The following is a 21,111-nucleotide window of genomic DNA, read 5'->3' on the forward strand; positions in this document are numbered from 1 at the left end:
GAGCAGGGAAACCGAGGAGCCCCAGTTGGCGCTGAGCAGGCAACAGTCGCGAGGAGGGGAGCTGAAACGGTTCTTCCTGGCGTGTGGCCTTGAAGGGGGGGGTGTGACCTCTCCAAGCCTCCCTTTCGCTCCCCAGCCCTCCTCGGAAGATACCTGACCCGGGAAAGGTGTGCAAAAAAAGGGGGGGGCAAAGGAACAAGTCCGCGCGCTTACCTTCTCGGCGCCCGCGGCGGCGGCTGCTTCGCACCGAATTTCCTCCTCCTCCCCCCGCAACGCCCCCTTCCCCACCGCCACCCCCCCCAAAGCCGGCAATCTGTTTTTCCTTAAAGAAGCCCCGTCTGCGTTTTGATTGACTGGCGCCGCGGGATGATTGACACGCGCCAGAGTCCCGACGGCACTTCGGGTAAATATGTTGGTGCTGCTAAGTGGGAGTTGCCTTCCTATTATTTTAGCTGTCACTGGATCAATGTACAACGTCTTCAACTAAGGATCAGGATCCTCCTTTCTCCTCTCTCTCTCTCTCTCTCTCTCTCTCTCTCTCCCTCCCTCTCCCCTCCTTCCCTCGCTCCCTCCCTCCCTCCTTCCTTTCCTTTCCTTCCTTCCTTCCTCTTTTTTTTCTCTTCCTTCTTCCCTCTCTCTCTCTCTTCCCGTGAAGCTTAGCCATGTGGTCAGCCTCCTGCTCGCATCTCCAAACCGACGGGCGGAGGCGGAGGGCAGGCGCCCGCCTGGAGCACCAACCCCAATGAAACTCCGCGCCGCGGCCGGAGGCTCCTAGCCCGTCCAGGATTTGGGGCAGAGGAAACCGCCTGTTTGCCGACGGTAAGTCCCTCTCCCCTCTCCGCGCCTGCCTTAACCGAAGCTTGGTTGTTGTGGGGTGTTTTTTTTGGGGGGGGGGAATGGTACCAGAGACCGCTTGGCTTGGCACTCGCAACGGTTGCTTTTGCAAAGACAGCCTGGCCTCGGCTATTCTCCACCTGCCCCTGCAAAAATAAATAAATAACAATCTCGCCTCCCCAGATTCTTCTAATTTTGCAGGTTTGTTTGGGGAGCCTCGCCTGCCTGCCTGCCTTGCGTTGGTTTGTTGGTTCCTCTGATTTCCTGCTTGTTAGATTTTTGTATTCTCTGTGCATATTCGTTTTTAATCTAATATTCAATATTTCCTTCCTGAATTCGGGTTTGGTTTTCTTTTCGCGGCCGCTGCCGGAGATCAGCCACTTTCCCCAGAAACCTCCACTTTAAAAAAGGGGCAAAGACAAATTAAAAAAAAAATCAGGCCCAGCGAGAGGTCTTGCTTTGCGTATTGATGTCCTTTGAAAATGTAATTAATTTTCACGTGAAGGCGCGTTTGATTATTTCGCCTTTCCCCTTTTCTTGTTGTGTTTTAAACAATCTGTCTTCTGGTGGTTGGAGTCTGTTTGTTTGCATGTTCATTTTTATTTTTTGGCGGGGGAAGACGGAGATGTGAGATATGGAAGGGGGGGGGAGGAAGTTTGTATTCACATTTGAGCGAGGCACCAGCGTCTGGACTATTCTGTGTAATTACCACGAAAGCCTCTTACTTAATCCGGGGCGATCCTGTTTGGGTAAGCTCCTTCGCTTGGCTCAGGGTCCCCTTCTGCTGCTCCGCTTCCCCCCACTTCCTTCTTTTTTATTTTCTTTTAACGTGCCGGTGGAGTCTTTAAGTGGCACGGTTAAGTAATCTTCCTTGCTCCTAATCTCCTGTAAAGACATTAGAAAACGGGGGAGGGGGAGGGGGAGGGAGACTTTCCAACGATGCGCAACTACTTTCAAGTCTGTTCCACCAACCCTATTTAGAAATTAGAGACCCATACAGGGAGGGGGGGCAATAAAAGCAACTTGGACTGGCTTCCCCCACCCCATCTCCCCCCTTTTCTGGTTGTTTGGAAGCTCCTGGATCTTTTCCTAATTTTTCATCCCCCGCTTCTGTTTGGCAGCAGGGAAACCCAGAGTTGGTCGTGGGTTTGTTTGCTCTTTTTCTTTTTTGTTAAATACATCTGGCACCATGTTGGGGCCGGATTACTGCTCAGGCTAAGAAAGGCAGCGAGTGTATTTAAACCAGCCTTGATCCTGGCCGTCTAAAGCGGGAGCGAGCCGGGCGCTTTGGCTCCGGATTCGCTGGGTAGCTCCTCTAACGTGTAAATACAATTGCCCGCTGCTCTAATTAAAGCCGCCTCCTTTTCTCCCGTCCCCGGTGGAAGCAATTGCCGTTTTCCTAATAGTGTTGTTGCAGTTGTGGTTGACTATATACCATAACATATGCAGAAGGATTTACAAACAAAACAAACATATCCCCCCTCCCAAAAAAAGAACTAAGTCCTTTTAAAAAGAGAGACAGTGAGTGAATGTGAAGGAAAAACGGAGAAACGCAGAGAAAATACTTTGTTCTGGGAAGACTGTCACACGCTCTCCATTTTTGGGAGGTGTTTGTTTGTTTCACTGTAAACCACCCCTGAAACCCCAGCCAGGGCAGTGTTTAGCCTCAGGCTCCACCATGGTTGTGTGTGTGTGTGTGTCTGTCTTTCTAAAAACAACAAGCAACGTTTGTTTCTTTCCCAATATTTGTGGGGTTTCGAAATGTCTCGTTTGAGGGGTAGCGGCGGTGGAGTTTGATGGGGTTCCCAGGCTCCAACAATTTCCGATAGAGGGTCAAGAAGGAACCCTCATTTCCCTCGCCTAAAAGGAAGGAGGGAGGGAGGGAGGGGCGGATGCAGAGACAAGTGCTCTCCCCCCCCCCCCGCCACCCACCCAAAGGAGTTTTTCGCCCGGCTGGATCGACTGGGCCCGGCTGTCGGTGAACTTGTGTCTGTCCTCATTTCTTTCCGGCGACGGCTCTTGCCTCGACGGCGAGCCTCTGGGCTTCTGGGGGTCGAGTCTCCCCCGCCCAGCCCCCTCCCCAAGCCGCGGCTTCCCCCTCCTCGCCGCCACCCCACCACTTCGTAAGAAAATGTTGGCAGCCTCCTCCCGTCCTGAGTGCTTCTTCTTCTTCTCCTTCTTCCTTCGCAGGAGATCGGCCGTCTGGGGGGGAGATGGAGTCGCTGGCCGCCGCCAGTCAGCTGGGAACTGGGAGAGACTCTGGCTCCTCCTCCTCCTCCTCGCCCCACTCCAAGCAGGAGCTGCAGCCTTACTCGGGCGCCAGCCCCCTGAAGCCCAACCAAGTCGGGGAGACCTCCTTGTATGGCGTGCCCATCGTGTCGCTCGTCATCGACGGGCAGGAGCGCCTGTGCCTGGCGCAGATCTCCAACACGCTGCTCAAGAACTACAGCTACAATGAGATCCACAACCGTCGGGTCGCGCTGGGGATCACCTGCGTGCAGTGCACCCCGGTGCAGCTGGAGATTCTCCGTCGGGCCGGCGCCATGCCCATCTCCTCGCGGCGCTGCGGCATGATCACCAAGCGGGAAGCCGAGCGCCTTTGCAAGTCCTTCCTGGGCGAGCACAAGCCGCCCAAGCTGCCGGAGAACTTCGCCTTCGACGTGGTGCACGAGTGCGCCTGGGGCTCGCGCGGCAGCTTCATCCCGGCCCGCTACAACAGCTCGCGGGCCAAGTGCATCAAGTGCAGCTACTGCAGCATGTACTTCTCGCCCAACAAGTTCATCTTCCACTCCCACCGCACCCCCGAGGCCAAGTACACGCAGCCCGACGCCGCCAACTTCAACTCGTGGCGCCGCCACCTCAAGCTCAGCGACAAGACGGCCACCGACGACCTCAGCCACGCCTGGGAGGACGTCAAGGCCATGTTCAACGGCGGCACTCGCAAGCGGACCTTCTCCTTACACGGGGCGGGTGGCGGCGGCGGCGGAAGCGCCTCCCATGCGGCCAAGAGCGCCCTTCACCCTCCGCCGCCCTCCTCCACGGACATGCCCCCGGTGCACAAGAGCCTGCGCTGCAGCGGCGCCGAGGAGCAGCCCGGGGAGCGCGGCGGGCTGGGCTTGCCCGCGGGGGCGCACGGGCCGGCCGCCGCCGTGCGAAGCTACCCGGTCATCCCGGTGCCCAGCAAGGGCTTCGGGATGCTGCAGAAGCTGCCGCCGCCTCTCTTCCCGCCCCCCTACGGCTTCCCCGCCGCCGCCTTCGGGCTGTGCCCCAAAAAGCAGGACGATTCTCTGGGAGGCGCCGGAGGAGGGGACCAGGTCAAAGCCGGTGCTTTGCCGCAGGGCATGTTTTGGGGGCCGCCGCACCCCCACCCGCCCCAGCCTCAACAGCAGCCGGGGGGCTCGGCTAAGGATAGCGGAGTCTACCCGTCCTTCCCCATGTTCTGGCCGGCCTCCGGGAGCCTCCCGGTGCCGCCCTACCCGGCCCAGAGTCAGGCCAAGGCGGCCGCCACGGCGGTTGTTGTGGCCGCGGCCGCAGCCGCCGCAGCCGCCGCAGTAGAGCCTCTAGGCCTGCGGAGCCACGGCCACGTGGAGCTGGAAGGGTCGGAGCCGTCGGGCAGCGAGCGCAGCAGCGCCACCCCACAGGAAGGCTCGGGCTCTGGTGCCGCCGACGGCGAGCGCTGCTCCAGCGCCCTCTCCAGAGCTGCGGCCGTCGGGGAGGAGGAGCGCTCCGGGGACGAAGCCTTGCTGCCTCCGCTGCCCCTGCCCAGGAAAGGCAGCTACCTGTCGGCCTTCCGCCCCGTCGTGAAAGACGCGGAGAGCATAGCCAAGCTCTACGGGACCCGCGAGGCCTACGGAGGCCCCACCGGCTGCCCGGGCTACCTCTCACCGGACTTCCTCAGCGAAGGTAGCTCCAGCTATCGCTCCCTCTCTCCGGGCAACGACACGGTGGACGAGCCCGAGGTGGATGTCGAATCCAACCGCTTTCCCGAGGACGAGGACGAGGAAGAGGTGCCCGTCGAGGAAGCCGAGGAAGCCTCTCCGCCCCAGCAGCTTCTCTTGACCGAGACCGAGGAGCCTCTTGCAGCCGTTGGCAGCGTCGGCGTCCTGGCGGCCTCGGAGAAGCCTGCGGAGAAGGCCCTGGAGCCCGAAGGGAGCCCCCCGGCCAGGAGCAACAGCAGGGGCGGCTATGAGGTGCGAGGAGGGGTGATATGGGGAAGCGGGGTGGGAACCAAGGGCGGCGATGCCAGTTCCTGCCCCTCCCGTCCTCGCCCCGAATTCCACCACGACGGAGAGAGCGTGAGTCGCTCAGAACTAGGTCTGGGCGGCTCTCCAGCGCCGGAGTGGGAGGTCGCGTGCGCGGCAGGGGGTTTTATTGAGAGACTTTCTCCCAGCCGTGGCCGCCAGATTCAGGTGGGTGGATGGTTTAGGACAGGACCTCGGGCTTGTGGGACCTTCTACTTCGTTATTCTTGCTGATTTTCCATAACCTTTGCGCAAAATAGTTGCTAAGAAGTAGGGAGGCTGGGAGCCCAGGCTTAGCCCAGCAATGCATGTTCCTAACCAGACGGGAGCTTGCAGTCCTGCCCGATAAGGACCCCCTGCCCTCCTCCACCCCGTTACTTGATATAAGCAGGCAGGTGGGAAGACGGATCGTTTGTAGTTTGTTAAACAATTGGGAGTCTGAGTCATCCCTGGTCTAGAAGACCAAGAGTAAGAGGAAAGAGTGACCCTGAGCTCCGAGGTTTTGCTCGCGAGTGCAGCTCTGGATTTCCCAAATAGACACACCTAGCACATGCTTGGGGCACCAGCAAAACAGGGACACGCGCTCACAAACCGATATTTTATTTTTAAGAATTTGACATTTGATGATTTTTTTTTTAAATGCACCGAATTGGTTGTCTGTGGTCGGGGGAAATCATAACTTTGTTAGACTTTCTTTCATCTCACTACGCGCACTTCGCCCGCTTTTAGTATTGTTTTTATTCTGAGTTACATACTAGGCTGGAGGGGTGCATCATAATCTTTTAAATGCTGAGGGCCTCTTAATCTGACCCTGCAGGAGCGCAAGGTTTTACTGAACTCGGATAAAAGAGACTGGGATGCGGGGAGACTCTTCCAAGGGAGAGAGGGAGGAGGTCAGAAACCAATGGTTGGATCCAGCACCAGTCCTCGTCAGAGCAGACCCATGAAAATTAATGAAGACGACTAACATAGGTCCATTCATTTCAACGGGTCTACTCTGAGTAAAACTTAATTGCGTGCGACCGAATGGCTTTCAGTTGCGGATTGAAAAGAAGTCTGAGAGGTTTCAAAGTTTTTTATTATTATCTGCTCAAGTAGATTGTGGAATTATTAATATTTTTTAAAAAGACAGGTCAGGCAAGCAAAGGATGCTGGACCAAGTGCCCCCACTTTAATTGCAAATTACTTCCCACATTTTCAGGAGAAGGGCCGGGCCGTAGCTCAGGGGTAGTCTAAAAGACCTGTTTTGCATGCAGAAGGTCTCAGGTCAAATCCCGGGACCTCCAGGTAAAGCTAGGAGATATCCCTGTTTTTCAACCCTGGGGAGCCGCTGCCAGTCAGTGTAAGTAATACTGAGCTAGATGAGCCAATGACCTGACTTGGTATGAAACAGCTTTCTATGTCCCTGGGCAAACTCAGCACAAGTTAGTGAGACCCTCCTAACTCTGCACTCTTAATAACGCATTGATGGGATATCCGTGGGCGTAGAGGCTTGAGCCAGGCCAGCCCTGAACCACGTGATACGATTCTCCATGACTGTACCTGCCTGGGCTGGGAGAAGGCGGTGGGTTGACCCCGATCGCAGCCGAAGTGTCAAAACCTTTCCAGTTCCGTTAATTTAGGGCTCGGATTTGAAAGTATGCATCCTACCCGTTGCCAAAAGACCTCAAATGCTGCGAAAGCACCGCGCTGCCCTCGCGCTGTCTTCAGCACCGTGGACAGATCCCAGCTCGCAGCGCCGCGAAGGTTGGGAGTTGGGTTAAAGCTGCTTCCGGACATCAGAAGACCGGCTGGTGGGCCCCATCTCTCCCGGAATCGAGGGGCAGATGCCATAGCAGGCATCTAATTAATAAGAAGCCCAGAGGGCTTGCCTCGCCCGCCCCAATTTCTCTATGGCAGAGGCGGTGGCTTTGAACCAGGTTGCTCCGGCAACAGCCAAAGGGGCGCACCAAGGCAGCGTTTGGAAAGACGCTTCGAATCAAAGGGATTTGGGAAGGAACCGCTCTCCCCACAGAGAGTTTTTAAATCATTGTTTATTTATTTACCGAGTTTTTCCTCCAAGGGGCTCCAAGTGTGGTACATGGTTCTCTCCCCCCCCCCCATTTAATTCCAACAACAACCCTGTGAGGTAGACTAGGCTGAGTGAAGGCAGGGACTGGCCCGCTGTTGTATGAACTGACCCAAAGACCCTAAAAGTCGGAGCGCAGTCCTCAGTCAAGAGACGCAGAGTGGATCGGCTATGCGCGTGGAGCGAGGCAACGCAAGTTTCTAGTCCTCATCCCACGCAAAACAGTTGACAAGAGGGAGAGTTATCGACGCTAGGAATAAGCGAGGGGACGCTAATCGAGATAATACAATACGGGTAGGGGTCAAGGGACTGCCACAGCGACGACTCCCCCCCCCCCAGGCCGCTTTCTGTGGGGTGGGAGGAGAGCGGTGTCTCGCTTAGCTGAAAAGGAGAGTTTTCCTTTCAATATTAGGAAGTAGGTCTCTCTCTCCCTCTCCCTCCCCATTTTAACTACCTCCGATGAGACTGGATCACCAGCATGAATCCTCCCTAAATCCACCCCCACCCACCCCCACAGCTTCCTGGGTCCCCACACTCTTTAGACACGAAGTGTTTCAGGCACGACCCCTGGGAACTATAAGGACACGGATTACCTAGGAAGAGTCGTCACTCCCTCCACCCCCGGATCTATTGGCTGAAGCTGATAGAATTAAAGTACTGCTAGATTTGAGGAGCTGAGAAAGGGAAGGTGGGGGGGTGATGCCGGGGGGTGTGCAGGTCAGAGGGGAGAGAAGCTTGCAGGCTTTGAAAAACTCTTGAGTTCCAAGGCTGACTTTGAAGGGGGCTAATTTTCCTCTACCGTCCCCAATAAATATACCTCTAAGAAAATCGCAGCTGAAGTGGCTTTTTCTGTGCTGGACAAGAGACCTTTTACACACAGCCGCCGAAAACCCCCCACTCCTTTCCCTCTCCCCCAATGGACAATTAGTTTTCTGAGTTGAGCAGGAGCGGGGTCTTGTTTTCGGAAAAGCTGGGCGGGGGACAACGAAGAGTTTCCAATTTGGCAGCGTTTGGAACGCTTTTTTGGGGGTGTCTCACTTATTTGCTTTCAGAGAGATTTTCCCACGGCGGCATAACATTAATTAACAAATAGAATAAAAACAACAACAGTGGAGCATGGGAAAAATAATAATAAATGTAACTGTTGCGCTGTTTCTTTCGCAGGTGTATCCGCAAGACAGAGAGGATCGGTCGCAAGCTCTCAAAGCCAGCACCCCTCTGGGCCCCCAGACAACCCCTTACCTCTGCACTCCGGAGAGGAATGGTAAGTATGAACCACGTGCCTAGAGATACTTTGAAGTATCAGGGGCAGGATTTTTGTTTTATTCCAAAAGTCTTAATAATTGCCTGAATTGATGTCAAAACGTTTCCACTTCCTTAAAAAAGTAATATTTGGCCAGACGTTTCAAATAAACCAGGGGTCATTTTTTTAAAAAAACAAAACTTTCACCTGCCAATATTGTTTATCTAATATTGCTATTGGCTTTATTTATTTATTTGTGGGGTGGGGGGGAGGGAGAAAATAGACTGTGCCCTGCAGGCGTTTAATCAAGCATGCTCTTTCCGGGGGTCGCATTGCAATGTTTTCAACTCTCCAAAGGAGAGAATCTGCAAAGCCCACTTCTTTGAAGCGCAGCCGACGCCGCGCGCCCACCCCCACCCCATAGAAGGAGGGCAGCTGGGAACGCTGCTTGAGGAAGGAGTCGATGGAGGGGGGGGTGGTTAGAAAACTGGTGGGATAAAAGCTTCCCAAGGAGCAAGCTCCTTTCCTCGGCAAGGCGATTAGGCTGTCCCCTAAGAAGGCTTTAACGAGGACTTTGTCCTTAATTATGTAATTAAGGATATATCAGGCTCATACTTTCGTTGCCTGTGCTGCAAAATCGGTTTATTCGCTCTAAGAACCAGATAAAGAAGACAATCATTCGACAGCTGAGGATTTGGAGAGCAAGAAATCCTATCAGAACCAAAGGAGCGTCTCTCAGCCCAGCCCAGCCCACACCGACCGAGGTAAAATGATGCGCTGACTTTGGAAAAAGGAGGGTGGGCGGTCCTGAAACCAGCCCTTTCCCAACCTGGTGGCCTCCAGGTTTTGTGGGCTGCATCACCTCCCAACTTCCTACGGCCCTGCTGGCTGGGGCTGATGTGAGTTGCAATCCAAAACAACTGGAGGACACCAGGTTAGCAAAGGTGTTCTTAAAGGCACCTCTTGCCTCGGAGACCTACCCTGCAGAAGTAGCGGAGCATAGGAGGTGGATCAGAGGATTCCAGGCTGTGCCCCCTGCTCTTGGAGGTGCTTAGCCATCCGGCCAGGCCAGTTGTCCCCGTTGGCTAATGGCCAGGTTCACCTTCAACCAAAGGAGGCCTCCTGGTGGCCGAAATTCGCTGGGATGTGCCCTCATTGCCATTCCTTGACCGAGATAAGAATAAATTCCTTCACAACTGGAAGAGAAGGCTTGGTTGATGCTGATAGCGAAAGACTCGGTGCCTAGATTTGCTGCGACTTCTGGAGTTACAGCCCCTAAAACAGCCTTTCTGGGCTTGGTCCTCTCCAGATGTTTTGGACCTCAAGTCCCACCATCCTCAAGCAGTCATGGTGGGACTCTTTGACCGAAACATCTGGCTGCACTAAGACGACCACAAACTTAGGATAAAAGGGAGCGTCAAGACAACCGGGTCTGCTATGAGTCCTGTTCTGGCCAGAGGTTTCACTGAGCCTCTGTACACGGATATGGCCTTTGTAAGTGATAACTTTGCAGTAGTTCCCACTCATATTCTGTTAACGGACTGGGAGAGAAATAGCTGTGAGCGGAAGCATTTTTACTATGTACTCAGTGGCAGTGAAAGGAGTGTTAACTTAGGAGCTGTATTCAACAAAGTCCTACGCACAGCAGAGACACTGAGATGAATGGACCAAAATTAGCCATGCTCATTAATTTCAGTGGGTCAACTCTTGAGTCGAACTGGCATTGGAAACAACCCTTCGTGTCAATAGTGGCTAATATTGACTTCCCAAGTAAATCATGGGGTCCCCCCCCCCGTCTTCTTAACAACTTCAGCTGCTTTGAACTACAATTCCCGCCACCCAGCAGAGCTATATAATGCTGGAACTGATGGGAGTTGTAGTTGAAATCAGTTGAGGGCGGGGGTCGCCAGGTTGGCCAAGGCTGCTTTAGGGCTACTTCGATGGGTATATAACTCCACCCGTCCCAGGGCTTCGGTCTAAAGTTCAATGTGTAACGTAGCACGAATGAAACTTCTCGGAAGTAAACGTGCGTGTGGCGGAGGGGGGAAAGACGTGAGCCAGGATTTATTGGGAGTGGGGCCTTTTTTAAAAAGGGGCAGAACAACAGTTAGTTAAATATTTTTCTTGATTTACTTGATTTGGGGGCGGGCAACTTCCCCCTGCTTAGCTACGCCCATGTGAGCACAGTTCATCTTTTTTCAGAACTGATATATTGGACCGTAGTTAAATAATATAAGGCAGCCCTCCCAGTTTAAAAGAGGAGAAGACACGCCAGGTGTATTGGAGATCTCAATGAGAGGTTTGCTCCCCCCCCCCTCCAATAGATGGTAAATAAATATTTAAAGTTGAAGTTAGGAAGAGAGAGAGAGAACGAAGGAATGGTGACGGTATAGCGAGATGTTACAAATCAAGGCCTCCTTAAACGGGGGAAGGGGGGCTGGGACTCCTCGCTGTCTCCCTTCCCGACACCTTCCACGCTTTTCTGTAATTTCGGTGATAAATTTTCCGCGCAAAGGAGCAGCGGGATTTGGCTGGGAAGAAACCGCTTGGTTTCCATTCAAGGGCGGCGGCTGCTCTGGCCCCCACCCCCAGCCAAAGCGCCCTCTTGAAATTTTCAGTCGGTAGTTAATTCAGGAGGGCGACACGCGGGGCTCTTTCGATGCTTTCTCCTGCCAGAGTCTTTCTCAGCCCCTTTGCAACAACAGCCCGGTTTACTCGAGAGCCAGTCCCGGGACTGTGTGTGGGCTTCCTTGGAAATCGCCCTCCCCCCACCTTAAATGAAAGGTGCCAATGAGTAAGCCATTGGACTCTGGCGGGGCTTACTCTCCGGCTGAGTACACCTTAGGGTCCCACCCCAAGGATCCGGAAACCGCTTAAATTGCGGTCTGGTTGACGTGGGAACGCTGGTCGTTGGCATTGTCTAACCTTAATGTGCAATTAGTAGCACCCAGCGTTTGGCGCAGTATGCAAATCTTCTGGGTGGCGTTTAGGTCTGTGAACGGCCATTCACACGTGTCTATGGTTGGGTGGTGTGTGGGGCTGATGCTAAGCGCAAACTGAGTCTGCAAGGAAGGAGGCGGATGGGATTTCTAAGCCGTATGCCACTTTTGCCTTTTCAAAGCCATCTTTGTTACGTTTGGTCGTGTGACTAGCGGTGTGTGAGAGATGTCGCCATTATGCCCATTTTTTCAGACGAGGACTAAAGTGTCCAGTAAATGTGCTCCCAGTTCTGCTGGGTTTGTGACAGACTTCTAAAATCAGCTGTTACACGCTTTAAGGCTCTATACTATAACATACAGAGTAGGTAAAAAGGAGGTACGACAAGCCTAGCATGGCCAAGGGGAGATGTTAGCGACCGGGTACAAGCGCGGTGTGCCTGGAAGCGATGGCAATGCTAGGAAGGCTGAGTTCACACGTGCGTGAGCATCACTTGACAGCTCCGCTCTTGAATGCCTGAACTGGCTCTGCCTAGTGTCTGAGGCCGTGACAGGTTACGCGAAGCTCTTGCTGTTAGGCCAATTCCGGCCCGTCCACACGTGCATGTCATCGCGTGATATTGCAGGGACGATCGAAGTCTTTTCTTTCAACATGTGCACAAATGTCGAGAAGGACTCAGAGTCTCAGAGTAACTTTGATTATCAAATGTATGATAGTCTCCACCAACTGCATCTCTGCTTTTGTTTCCTCCAAGTTGTCCATTGCTACTGCCCGCCAAGGACTGATGATGGGGGGGGGGGTTCCCCTACACTTGGCTCCTCTCGTGCCCTTGCCAGGGTGTGGGGGCGTTTTGGGGTGTGGGGGCGGAATCAGCTCTCACCCTTTGCCTTTCCTCTTTCCTGGGCACAGGAGACGAGGTGGTCAGCATTGACGTCACTGGGACTCAACTGGGGGAGAAAGATATTGGGAACCTCGCGAGAGGTAAGAGCGCCTTTTTGGTGGTTTTGCTGGACAAGGGAAGGGGGCGGGGAGAGGAGAGGAGCGGGGCCTGCGCAAAGAAGGTCGAGGACAGTGGGAAGCATCTAATAATAACTTTCACAAAGGGCTAATCCACAGCGATTCTCCCTCCCGGACCTCCTCCCCTGTTATCCTCTAGCTCAGTTTCCCCCCACCCTGGTGCCCTCTCGATGTTGTTGGACTACAGCTCCCATCAGCCCCAGCCTGCTGGAGTCCAACCGAAGTGCTTCTTCGCGCAGCGTGCAGTTAAACTGTGGAACTCACTGCCACTGGAGGAAGTGACGGTCACCAACCTAGATGGCTTTAAAGAGGATTGGATAAATTGATGGAGGAGAGGGCTATATTCTTCCTCCACAGTTGGAGGCAGCAATGCTTCTGAATCTCAGTTGCTGGAAACCAGGGGGGGGGGGGGCCCTCTTATGGTTAGATTCTGCTTGTGGGTTTCCATCTGGTTGGCAATTGTGAGATCAGGATACTGGACTAGATGGGCCTGAGACAGCAGACTCCTCTTACATTAACCAACTTTAACCACCAGACCGGGGAGAGACTGTAGCCCTTCTTTTCTTATTAAATACATGCCCTGCTATTCACACAAACTCTCTCTCTCTTCCCGTCGTCTGCCTACATCTAGTCTCTCTTGTCTACACTCCGTAGCCCAAACGTCTCCCTCGCTCTTCAGTCACCAGATGAAGCAAACGCGCTCCCTCCCGCATTTGGATACCCCCCCCCCCCGTTTTTCATTCACGTTTCTAGGTCAGGAGACCCTGTTGGCTCGCCTGCCTGTCTTAATGTAGATTTGAGAGGGACGTATTAGCAGCGATTCCTCGAGATCTGTGGCCCATCGAACCTAATTTCTAGATCTATCTATCCATCTCTGGGGCGGCGGCGGGGGGAGCCCGTTCATAATGCGCATTGACAGCCTCGCTATGGGTTTCTGCTGTGGTATGGAATGGAGAGATTTCAAAGGTCTTTTGTCAGTATCCAAGCAGGAGAGTAAGATCGGTGGTTCCTCACCGGGTCAGGGCGCATCTGGAAGGAGGATCTTTACCTCCCCAGCCCAGATTTGCAGCTTGGGTTCAAGGAAGCCCGCTGACCTAGGAATCAAGGGGCTTACTTCTGAGTAAACAGGCGTTGGATTGCGCTGGTAGTGAAGATGCATTGGTGTATTTGTTTTGATTTTCTTTTCTTTTAAAATAGCAACAACCCGAAATTAATAGAATAGCTTTTTGACGAATTTAAATGCCCTAGCTGTCAATCTCTCCCCCCCCTTTTCTCTCTCTAATAAAATCTCTTATATTAGGGTTGGACTGGATGACCCTTGAGGTTCCTTCCATCTCTACAATTATATGATTCCCCATGGGGAAACGAGAGGATTGGGGTCCACCTACCCCGACTCTCCCTTTGGGCTCAACCCAATATTCTTTTCTTCACAGATGAGTTGCAAAAACTCCTCATGGAGCAAATGGAGCTGAGGAAAAAACTGGAACGGGAATTCCAAAGTCTGAAAGGTATATCCACCGCCTTCCTTAAGTCTCTGTAAAGGGCGGCTGTTTCTACAACGATTGCAAATGAAACATTTTATAAGGGCGAAATTGCATGAAGCAGATTGCAATTAATGGATTATTGACCATACAATTAAAATGTACGCAAAAGGCCAAGGGAGACACGTTGGTCCATAAGGGAAAGCAAAGAAACCTCTAAAATCCACAATAGGGCGATACCTTTATTAGGAACAACGAACATTTTAGGAAAGAGTGCGGAAGCTTTGGAACTCTCCAGAATTCCTCATCAGGCAATCTTGCATTGTACCTGATGAAGTGTTCTGGAGGACACTGAAGCTTACCACTGTTTTGTAACCTTTCGGTCGGTCCTAATAAAATTTAGTTGTGGGTTTTGAAGACTAAATGCGGGCTTCACTTGCGAAGTTTGCATTGGAGTACTTGCCCAAACGGATCTTTGCCTGCCCTTTGCAGTTGAGTGCAACCCTTTCCAAGTCCGGTCCAAATAACACCGAGCTGACCGGCAAGCTCTCAGCATCTTTAGGGGAAATCGGAGTTTAGTTGGAAAGCAGAAATTAAAACCCTTCAGCCAATTGAAGGCGCCAGGAATTGATATCTGATATTCCACGCTCTTGCCGTGGCTGAAGCAGCCGATCGATTATTAATTTGCTAATTTATAGGTTAACTCTTTCGCGCCTTTGCAGAGTTTCTGCTTGGCTCGAATGGTTTTGAGCCGAACTGCTGTATCTGTAAGGTGGATTCTTTGGAGGTACCTGGACTTCCCACCCCGAAAGGCAGGTGGAATTGGAAGAGAGCGAGAGAGAGGAATCTCCTCTTCCATTCATTCCCAGCACACAATCCTCTTTACCTGGGAGTAATTCCCATGAAACGCCCTCAGTGCTAGGAAGGGGGTTCCATGGAAATTAATTTGTCTCACTCCCGAGTAACCGAGATATCGATGTTATTGAAGGGTGTGGGTGTTTAATCTGTAGCGGAACTGGAATTAAATCTTGTCCTGCCCTCTAAAATAGCAGGACCGCTCCTATCCTCATAAATTACGAACGTAAACAATTTCAAACTCGTTATAATTATGAGGTTTAAAATTATTGTAAACCGCTACGATGAAGGGAGGGTAATAATAATAATAATAATAATAATAAATAATAATAATAGGAAAAAGGACTGAAAATCGCTTTTCATGCAGGGGGAGCGCGCATTCCTCCATTCATACATCGCCCCTCAATTATTCTGTTTGAGAGATCTTAAAGATGGAGGAAGTATCACTCAGTCCATGCATTTCTAAGGGTGTTTGATTCGGGTTGCGGACTCCTATAGCGAGGTCGCTGCAAGGCGGGTGCGACTATTAGATACTCCACCCAGACTTTTCTCCAACTTTTCAAGCCTAGCTGGGCGGGGACGGAGAAGGGTCTCGGGCAGAGGAGGGGGTCTGGATTTGGGCCCGGTCTTCAAGGTCCCCGAGACCTCCTTAGCTTTTGTCTTCCCAAGCGCTTTCAAAACTGTTCGCTTGTTTACAAGAGCGGCTGCTCCTCCGCCCCGCTTCACACATTGTCTTTTAAGGGAGGTCAGACGCCAAGATTCCTTTAAAGGACAGCGGGGGAGCGCAGAGCGAGAAAGAACCCGGAATTAGAAGAAAAAGCGCCGCTGAAATGCTTTCTCTGTATTCTTGATTGATTGTGCGAGTAAACCCCATGAGTTAATCCGGATTAATACGGGAGTGTTAAATAAATAAAATAAACGTTGAAATGGGGAGGGGGGATTAAAGGAAAAGAAACCTTTGAAATTGTTTTTCTGATTGCGGGAGAAGCGGGGCGGGACGGGGAAAGGAAACTACCAATTAATCCAGATTAATATAAACCGGAGGTACCACTGTATATGGAAGGGAGGGGGTGCCTTTGCACTTTTAAACGGGAAAAAAGAAGCCAGTTTAAATGAAAACCTATAAACGAAAAAGCATGTCTGAAATTGTTTCTGTGTCTTTTGGATTGCGGCGGGGGTCTGCAGTTAATCCGGATTGATACATTCAGAAGCGCGGGAAAAACGTTTGTATATATTCGCTTCGTCGGATTTCCTTTTTTCGCGGGAGTAACAGATCACTTTTTAAACCCCACAGATAACTTTCAAGACCAGATGAAGAGGGAACTGGCCTACCGCGAAGAAATGGTGCAGCAGCTGCAAATTGTGCGGGGTACGGGGATGATTTTCCCTCCTCCTCCTCCCTCTCGTACCCCATAATTACCCAAGCCAGAGCTCGCCAGTAAAGCCAGACTAGGAGAAGTCACCCTTCCCTTTCTGTTTGCTAAAGGATGACGACGACGATAAATCATAGTGGAACTGTGGCTCAGTGGCAGAGCCTCCCTGTCTGGGACCCTGGAGAGCCAGTGTGGTGTAGTGGTTAAGAGCGGTGGACTCGTAATCTGGGGAACCGGGTTCCCTTCCCGCTCCTCCACATGCAGCTGCTGGGTGACCTTGGGCCGCTAGTCACACTTCTCTGAAGTCTCTCAGCCCCACTCACCTCACAGAGTGTTTCTTGTGGGGGAGGAAAGGAGATTGTTAGCCGCTTGGAGACTCCTTAGGGTAGTGATAAAGCGGGATATCAAATCCAAACTCCTCTTCTTCTTCTTCTTCTTCTTCTTCTTCTTCTTCTTCTTCTTCTTCTTCTTCTTCTTCTTCTTCTTCTTCTTCTGCCAGCTCATGTAGACAATACTGAGCTAGAGGGACCAATGAGTTTAAGACAGTAGGATGCTCCTAATAATATGTGACCACCTAAGTGTTTCTGCTTGTTTCCAAGACTTGCTTCAGATCCCTCCCCCTCCACAGGATTGCTGTGGGTCAGAGACGTGCGCATTCCAACCTTTTCTTTAAGCTCCTAAAACTCATAGGGAGCAGCCTTATGCAGAGTCAGCCCATGGGTCCATCATGATGTAGCTCAGGGATGTTTTTAATATAAATATAGGTTTGTTGATTTCCAATGTATAGCAACAATGAGAAAAAAAAGGCGGGGAGGGAATACAACTAGTTCAGTTTTGCTGACACTGCTTGGTAGTGGCTCTCCAGGTTGATTAGACAGAGGACTTCCTGGTCCTGCCTAGAGATGCCATGGGACCTTTGGCATGCAAGGAGGATGCTCGACTGCTGAGCTAGACCCTTTTCCAGAGCAACATGGCATTGCTTTTGCTGCAGTAAGTTAGAATGTCCAACCCTCCTTGCAAATTGTTTCCTGCTACAGTAAGCCTTAGCAAAGCCTCTCTCCAGCCACCTTAAAAACTTCAACAGTTGTTGCCTTTCACTTTCTTTTGGGGTCACAGAGTGAAAGGCAGGATTCTTGTCCCCTTTGTGGCTGAGCTGTCAAAAGCATATTGTAAGGCAGTGTTTTCCAAACTTGGGTCTGTTTTTGGACTACAGTTCCCATCATCCCTAACCATTGGTCCTGCTAGCTAGGGATGATGGGAGTTGTAGTCCAAAAACTACAGTGTAAAGGAAGGCAGATTATTGGGGCCTTGAGAGATGAAAGGGAGTGTGGCCAGACAGGCTGTGTGTGGATCAAATACCCTTTCATCCCCTCTCCCAAATCTCCACCCACCCACTCTCCTCTTTTCTTTCCAGATACCCTGTGCAATGAGCTGGACCAAGAAAGGAAAGCTCGCTACGCCATTCAGCAGAAGCTAAAAGGTTGGTTGGAAATGCGGGGAAAATTCCCCCTCAAACTGCTGGTTTGGTGGGGCAGTATCATCTGTATTTTATGCATTGTCAGAGTTTCGTGTCTCTGCAAAAACGTTTCACCGGAGGGACTCCCCTCATCAGTATCAATGTAGTTATTCAATAGCAACAGCAGTATCTTGAGTATAAAGGTAAAGGTAAAGGGACCCCTGACCATTGCCGTTTACCTTCCCGCCAGAGCGGTACCTATTTATCTACTTGCACCTTGACATGCTTTCGAACTGCTAGGTGGGCAGGAGCAGGGACCGAGCAACAGGAGCTTACCCCGTTGCGGGGATTCAAACCACCGACCTTCTGATCTGCAAGTCCTAGGCTCTGTGGTTTAACCCACAGCGCCACCTGCATCCCTGATATCTTCAGTATACTGAAATGTATATTAACAGATTGTCAGCATCATCAGATCCATTTAAATTATCTCCCACCTTTGCTCCAAGAAACTGCACAAACAAAAACAACAGCAGCAGCAGCAACAATATTATTCATACCCCGTCCATCTGACTGGGTTTCCCCAGCCACCCTGGGCAGCTTCCAGCATAAGCAGAATATAGTTCTCCTCCCCATTTTATCCTCACAACAATCTTGTAAGGTAAGGTAGGCTGAGAGATGGTGACTGGCCCAAGGTTACTCAGTGACCTACATGGCTGTGTGTGAGGATCTGAACCCTGGTCTCCTATTCCAGGACTCTAACCACTGCACCACACTGGCACAGATTATGCTCAGGGGCTTGTTTGTAGCAGAATAGGTGCAATAGGCATCAATCTTGTGTATGGGACCTTTTCATTAGTCAAAGTGCCTCACAGATTGATGGTCTCTGTCTCCCTTTGAACAGCCCAGAAAGGAACTAATGTTGGATTGGGACCTGGGAGACAGGGGTTCAAATCCCCACTTGGACATGAAGCTCACTGCGTGACCTTGGGTCAGACACTGACTAACCTACCTCACAGGGTTGTTGTGAGGTTTAAATGGGGGGGGGGGACGACCATGTACACCACCTTGAGTTCATTGGAGGAACGGTGGGATATAAAGGCAGCCAATCAGTCAGTCAATCAATCAATCAATCAATCAATCAATCAATCAATAAGGGCGGGTCAGCTTGTTTCTAAGGCTCATTTCATTTGGGCAATAAGCAGCTCCATTCTATGCACAATTACTCGCAAGCAAGTGCCACAGATTTCAGTGACATTTGAAGGCCACGATCTCTTATCCACTTACCTGGAAGTAAAGCCCCACTGAACTCACCAGGGTGTGCATTTGTCCAGGCAAGCAGTCTTTGGCAACCTGGTGCCCTCCAGGTGTTTTGAGCAACAACTCTCATCAGCCCCAGCCTGCTGAGTTGCCGTCAAAAACTCCTGGAGGGCACCAAGTTGGCCCTATACCAACATATAGGATTACCAACTTTTAAGAAAGTATAAGGCATTTGTACCTCTTTTTTCCTCCTCCCAAGTTTCTGTGGTTTCTCGTTCTTTAGTCATGGAGGTGAAGATACAGAGAGGGAGGGTGGTTTGATACATTTTCAAGTCAGGTCATTAATAATAACAATATAAATATAAGTAATATTTTAATAAAACCCAGAGATAAGATTTAAAAGGGATGTATGGTTGTTGACAATGATGAAGATGATAATAATAATAATAATAATAATAATAATAATAATAATAATAATAATAATAATTTATTTATATGCTGCCCATCTGACTGGGTTCCCCCAGTCACTCTGGGCGACTTTCAACAAATTAAAATACAACATCAAACATAAAAAACTTCCCTTAACAGGGCTGCCGTCAAATGTGTTCTAAAAGTCAAATGATTGTTTATCTGTTTGAAATTTGGTGGGAGGGCATTCCACAGGGCAGGAGCCACTACCAAGGAGGCCCTCTGCCTGGTTCCCTGTAACCTCACTTCTCTCAGTGACGGAACTGCCAGAACAGAACCTCAGAGCTAGATCTTAGTGTCTGGGCTGAATGACAAGGGTGGAGCCTCTCCACCTCCAGATTGCATGGACCTCAAGGAGATTAAGCCTCCCTGGCCGTGATCTTGAAGGGCTTGGGGCCCTAAGGGTGTGTGCAATGGGGTTCCTGGATGCTCAGTTGCTTAGGGAGAGCTGGGAAGATAGAGGGTCCTCCACCCCATATTGCATTACCCCTGGCTCTGAGGATGCCTAGTCAATGTGTCAAGATTCCCGCCCCCCCCCCAACAACAACACTCAGCTGTCAAGGAGTTTTAATCTGTGTTTAGCCACATAATCATAGAATCAAACCCACTGAAATGCAGTCTATTGTTGTTTTAACTTTGTGAAACTTTTAAACTGTTAGTTTTTCTTATTGATAATGACATTGTTTTAACCGCTTTCAGGTTTGCTTTTTCAATTAAGCGGCATATAAAGTTTATGAAATAAAGCAGAAAACAAAACATGGATTTTAACATCCCGTTTTCCCCGATGAGAAATTAGTGTTGGAGCGCGGGGGATTGGCGTGTGTGACGACTTATATTGCGTTTGACACTCTCTCTCTCTCTCTCTCTCTCTCTCTCTCTCTCTCTCTCTCTCCTCTGCACCCCGCTCCACAGAGGCCCACGACGCGCTGCACCACTTCTCCTGCAAAATGCTGACTCCCCGCCACTGCACCGGGAACTGTTCCTTCAAGCCTCCTTTGCTGCCCCAGTGAGCGACCCTCCCCACATCCAGCGCCCTCCCTCCCCGCAAAAGTCTGCGGCCGAAGCCGTCGCTGCTAGAGAAGCGTGGAAGCGGGATGGGTGGGGAGGGAAGGGGCGTGCGTGCCACACAAACTCACACTCAAGAAATCCTGGACGGGGAGGACGCCCGCGAGACACTAAGCCATGCCTGAATCGAAAGAAGCAGAGCTGTGTAAATAAGACAGGCGAGGGAATCCGGAGTGACCTGCGCTCCATTCCCCGCCCCCCGCCGTGTAAATAGAGGCTGCGTCGGATTGTTCCGCCGATGGCATCGGGACCACAGGCAGACTGAAAAGACCTCGAAGAGGGTGGAGGGTAAGGAAGGCGGGAGAGGGGGCGGAGGAGAGCTCTTTTGACTTGGGGGGGGGGAGTGTGAGACGGGGAGTCACACCAGCGCCCCGCTCCGCCCAGCCCAGTTCCTTGGCCGGCCTCCTCCTCCCTCTCTCTCTCGCCATCCTCTTCCACTTTTTGGGTCCACGCCTCTCCACCCTGGCACAGACTTGGTCTGGGGAGGGGGGCTTCCAAGTGGCGATGTGCAATGGATAGAAGAAGCGTACTGTGATTTCCCCGACTCCCCCCGTCCAGTATTCGTTACGATTCTTTATTTATTTATTTACTGGTTTATTTATTCTGTATATTTATTTATGTTCCCAGCCCCCTCTACCATCATCTCTTGTAAACTGTTGATGTATAACAGCACTTTAAAGACAGAGGCCGGCGATCGGGACATACGCCTGGCGCCCCCGCCCCCCCCCCAAATAATCGCCAGCGTCGGCCGCTCCCAGAACAGACTCTTTCCCCCCCCCGCCCCCCCTAGTTGTTCCCGGATAAAATTTGTCAGGTG

General features: G+C 51.5%; 1 protein-coding gene across 1 annotated transcript; it reads left to right on the top strand.

Moving 5' to 3' along the window:
* Window positions 1-403: 403 nt before the first annotated feature.
* On the top strand, window positions 404-20,589 carry SKOR1 (SKI family transcriptional corepressor 1). Its single transcript, XM_028706312.2, has 9 exons — window positions 404-819; window positions 3,025-5,024; window positions 8,307-8,406; window positions 9,042-9,149; window positions 12,232-12,303; window positions 13,773-13,847; window positions 15,970-16,044; window positions 17,463-17,528; window positions 20,142-20,589. The coding sequence occupies exons 2-9, from the start codon at window positions 3,048-3,050 to the stop codon at window positions 20,237-20,239; spliced, it is 2,571 nt and encodes an 856-aa protein (XP_028562145.2). The 5' UTR covers window positions 404-819; window positions 3,025-3,047; the 3' UTR covers window positions 20,240-20,589.
* The last annotated feature ends 522 nt before the right edge of the window (window positions 20,590-21,111 follow it).

The sequence above is a fragment of the Podarcis muralis genome, chromosome 14 (assembly GCF_964188315.1).
Source record: "Podarcis muralis chromosome 14, rPodMur119.hap1.1, whole genome shotgun sequence".
Classification (NCBI taxonomy): domain Eukaryota; kingdom Metazoa; phylum Chordata; class Lepidosauria; order Squamata; family Lacertidae; genus Podarcis; species Podarcis muralis.

Bases quoted from the DNA above. Each gene is read 5' to 3' on its own strand.
- SKOR1 (XM_028706312.2), top strand. From the start codon at position 3,048: ATGGAGTCGCTGGCCGCCGCCAGTCAGCTGGGAACTGGGAGAGACTCT. The intron at 9,150-12,231 runs GTAAAATGATGC...TCCTGGGCACAG, and splicing joins CCCAGCCCACACCGACCGAG to GAGACGAGGTGGTCAGCATT. The intron at 17,529-20,141 runs GTTGGTTGGAAA...CCCGCTCCACAG, and splicing joins CATTCAGCAGAAGCTAAAAG to AGGCCCACGACGCGCTGCAC.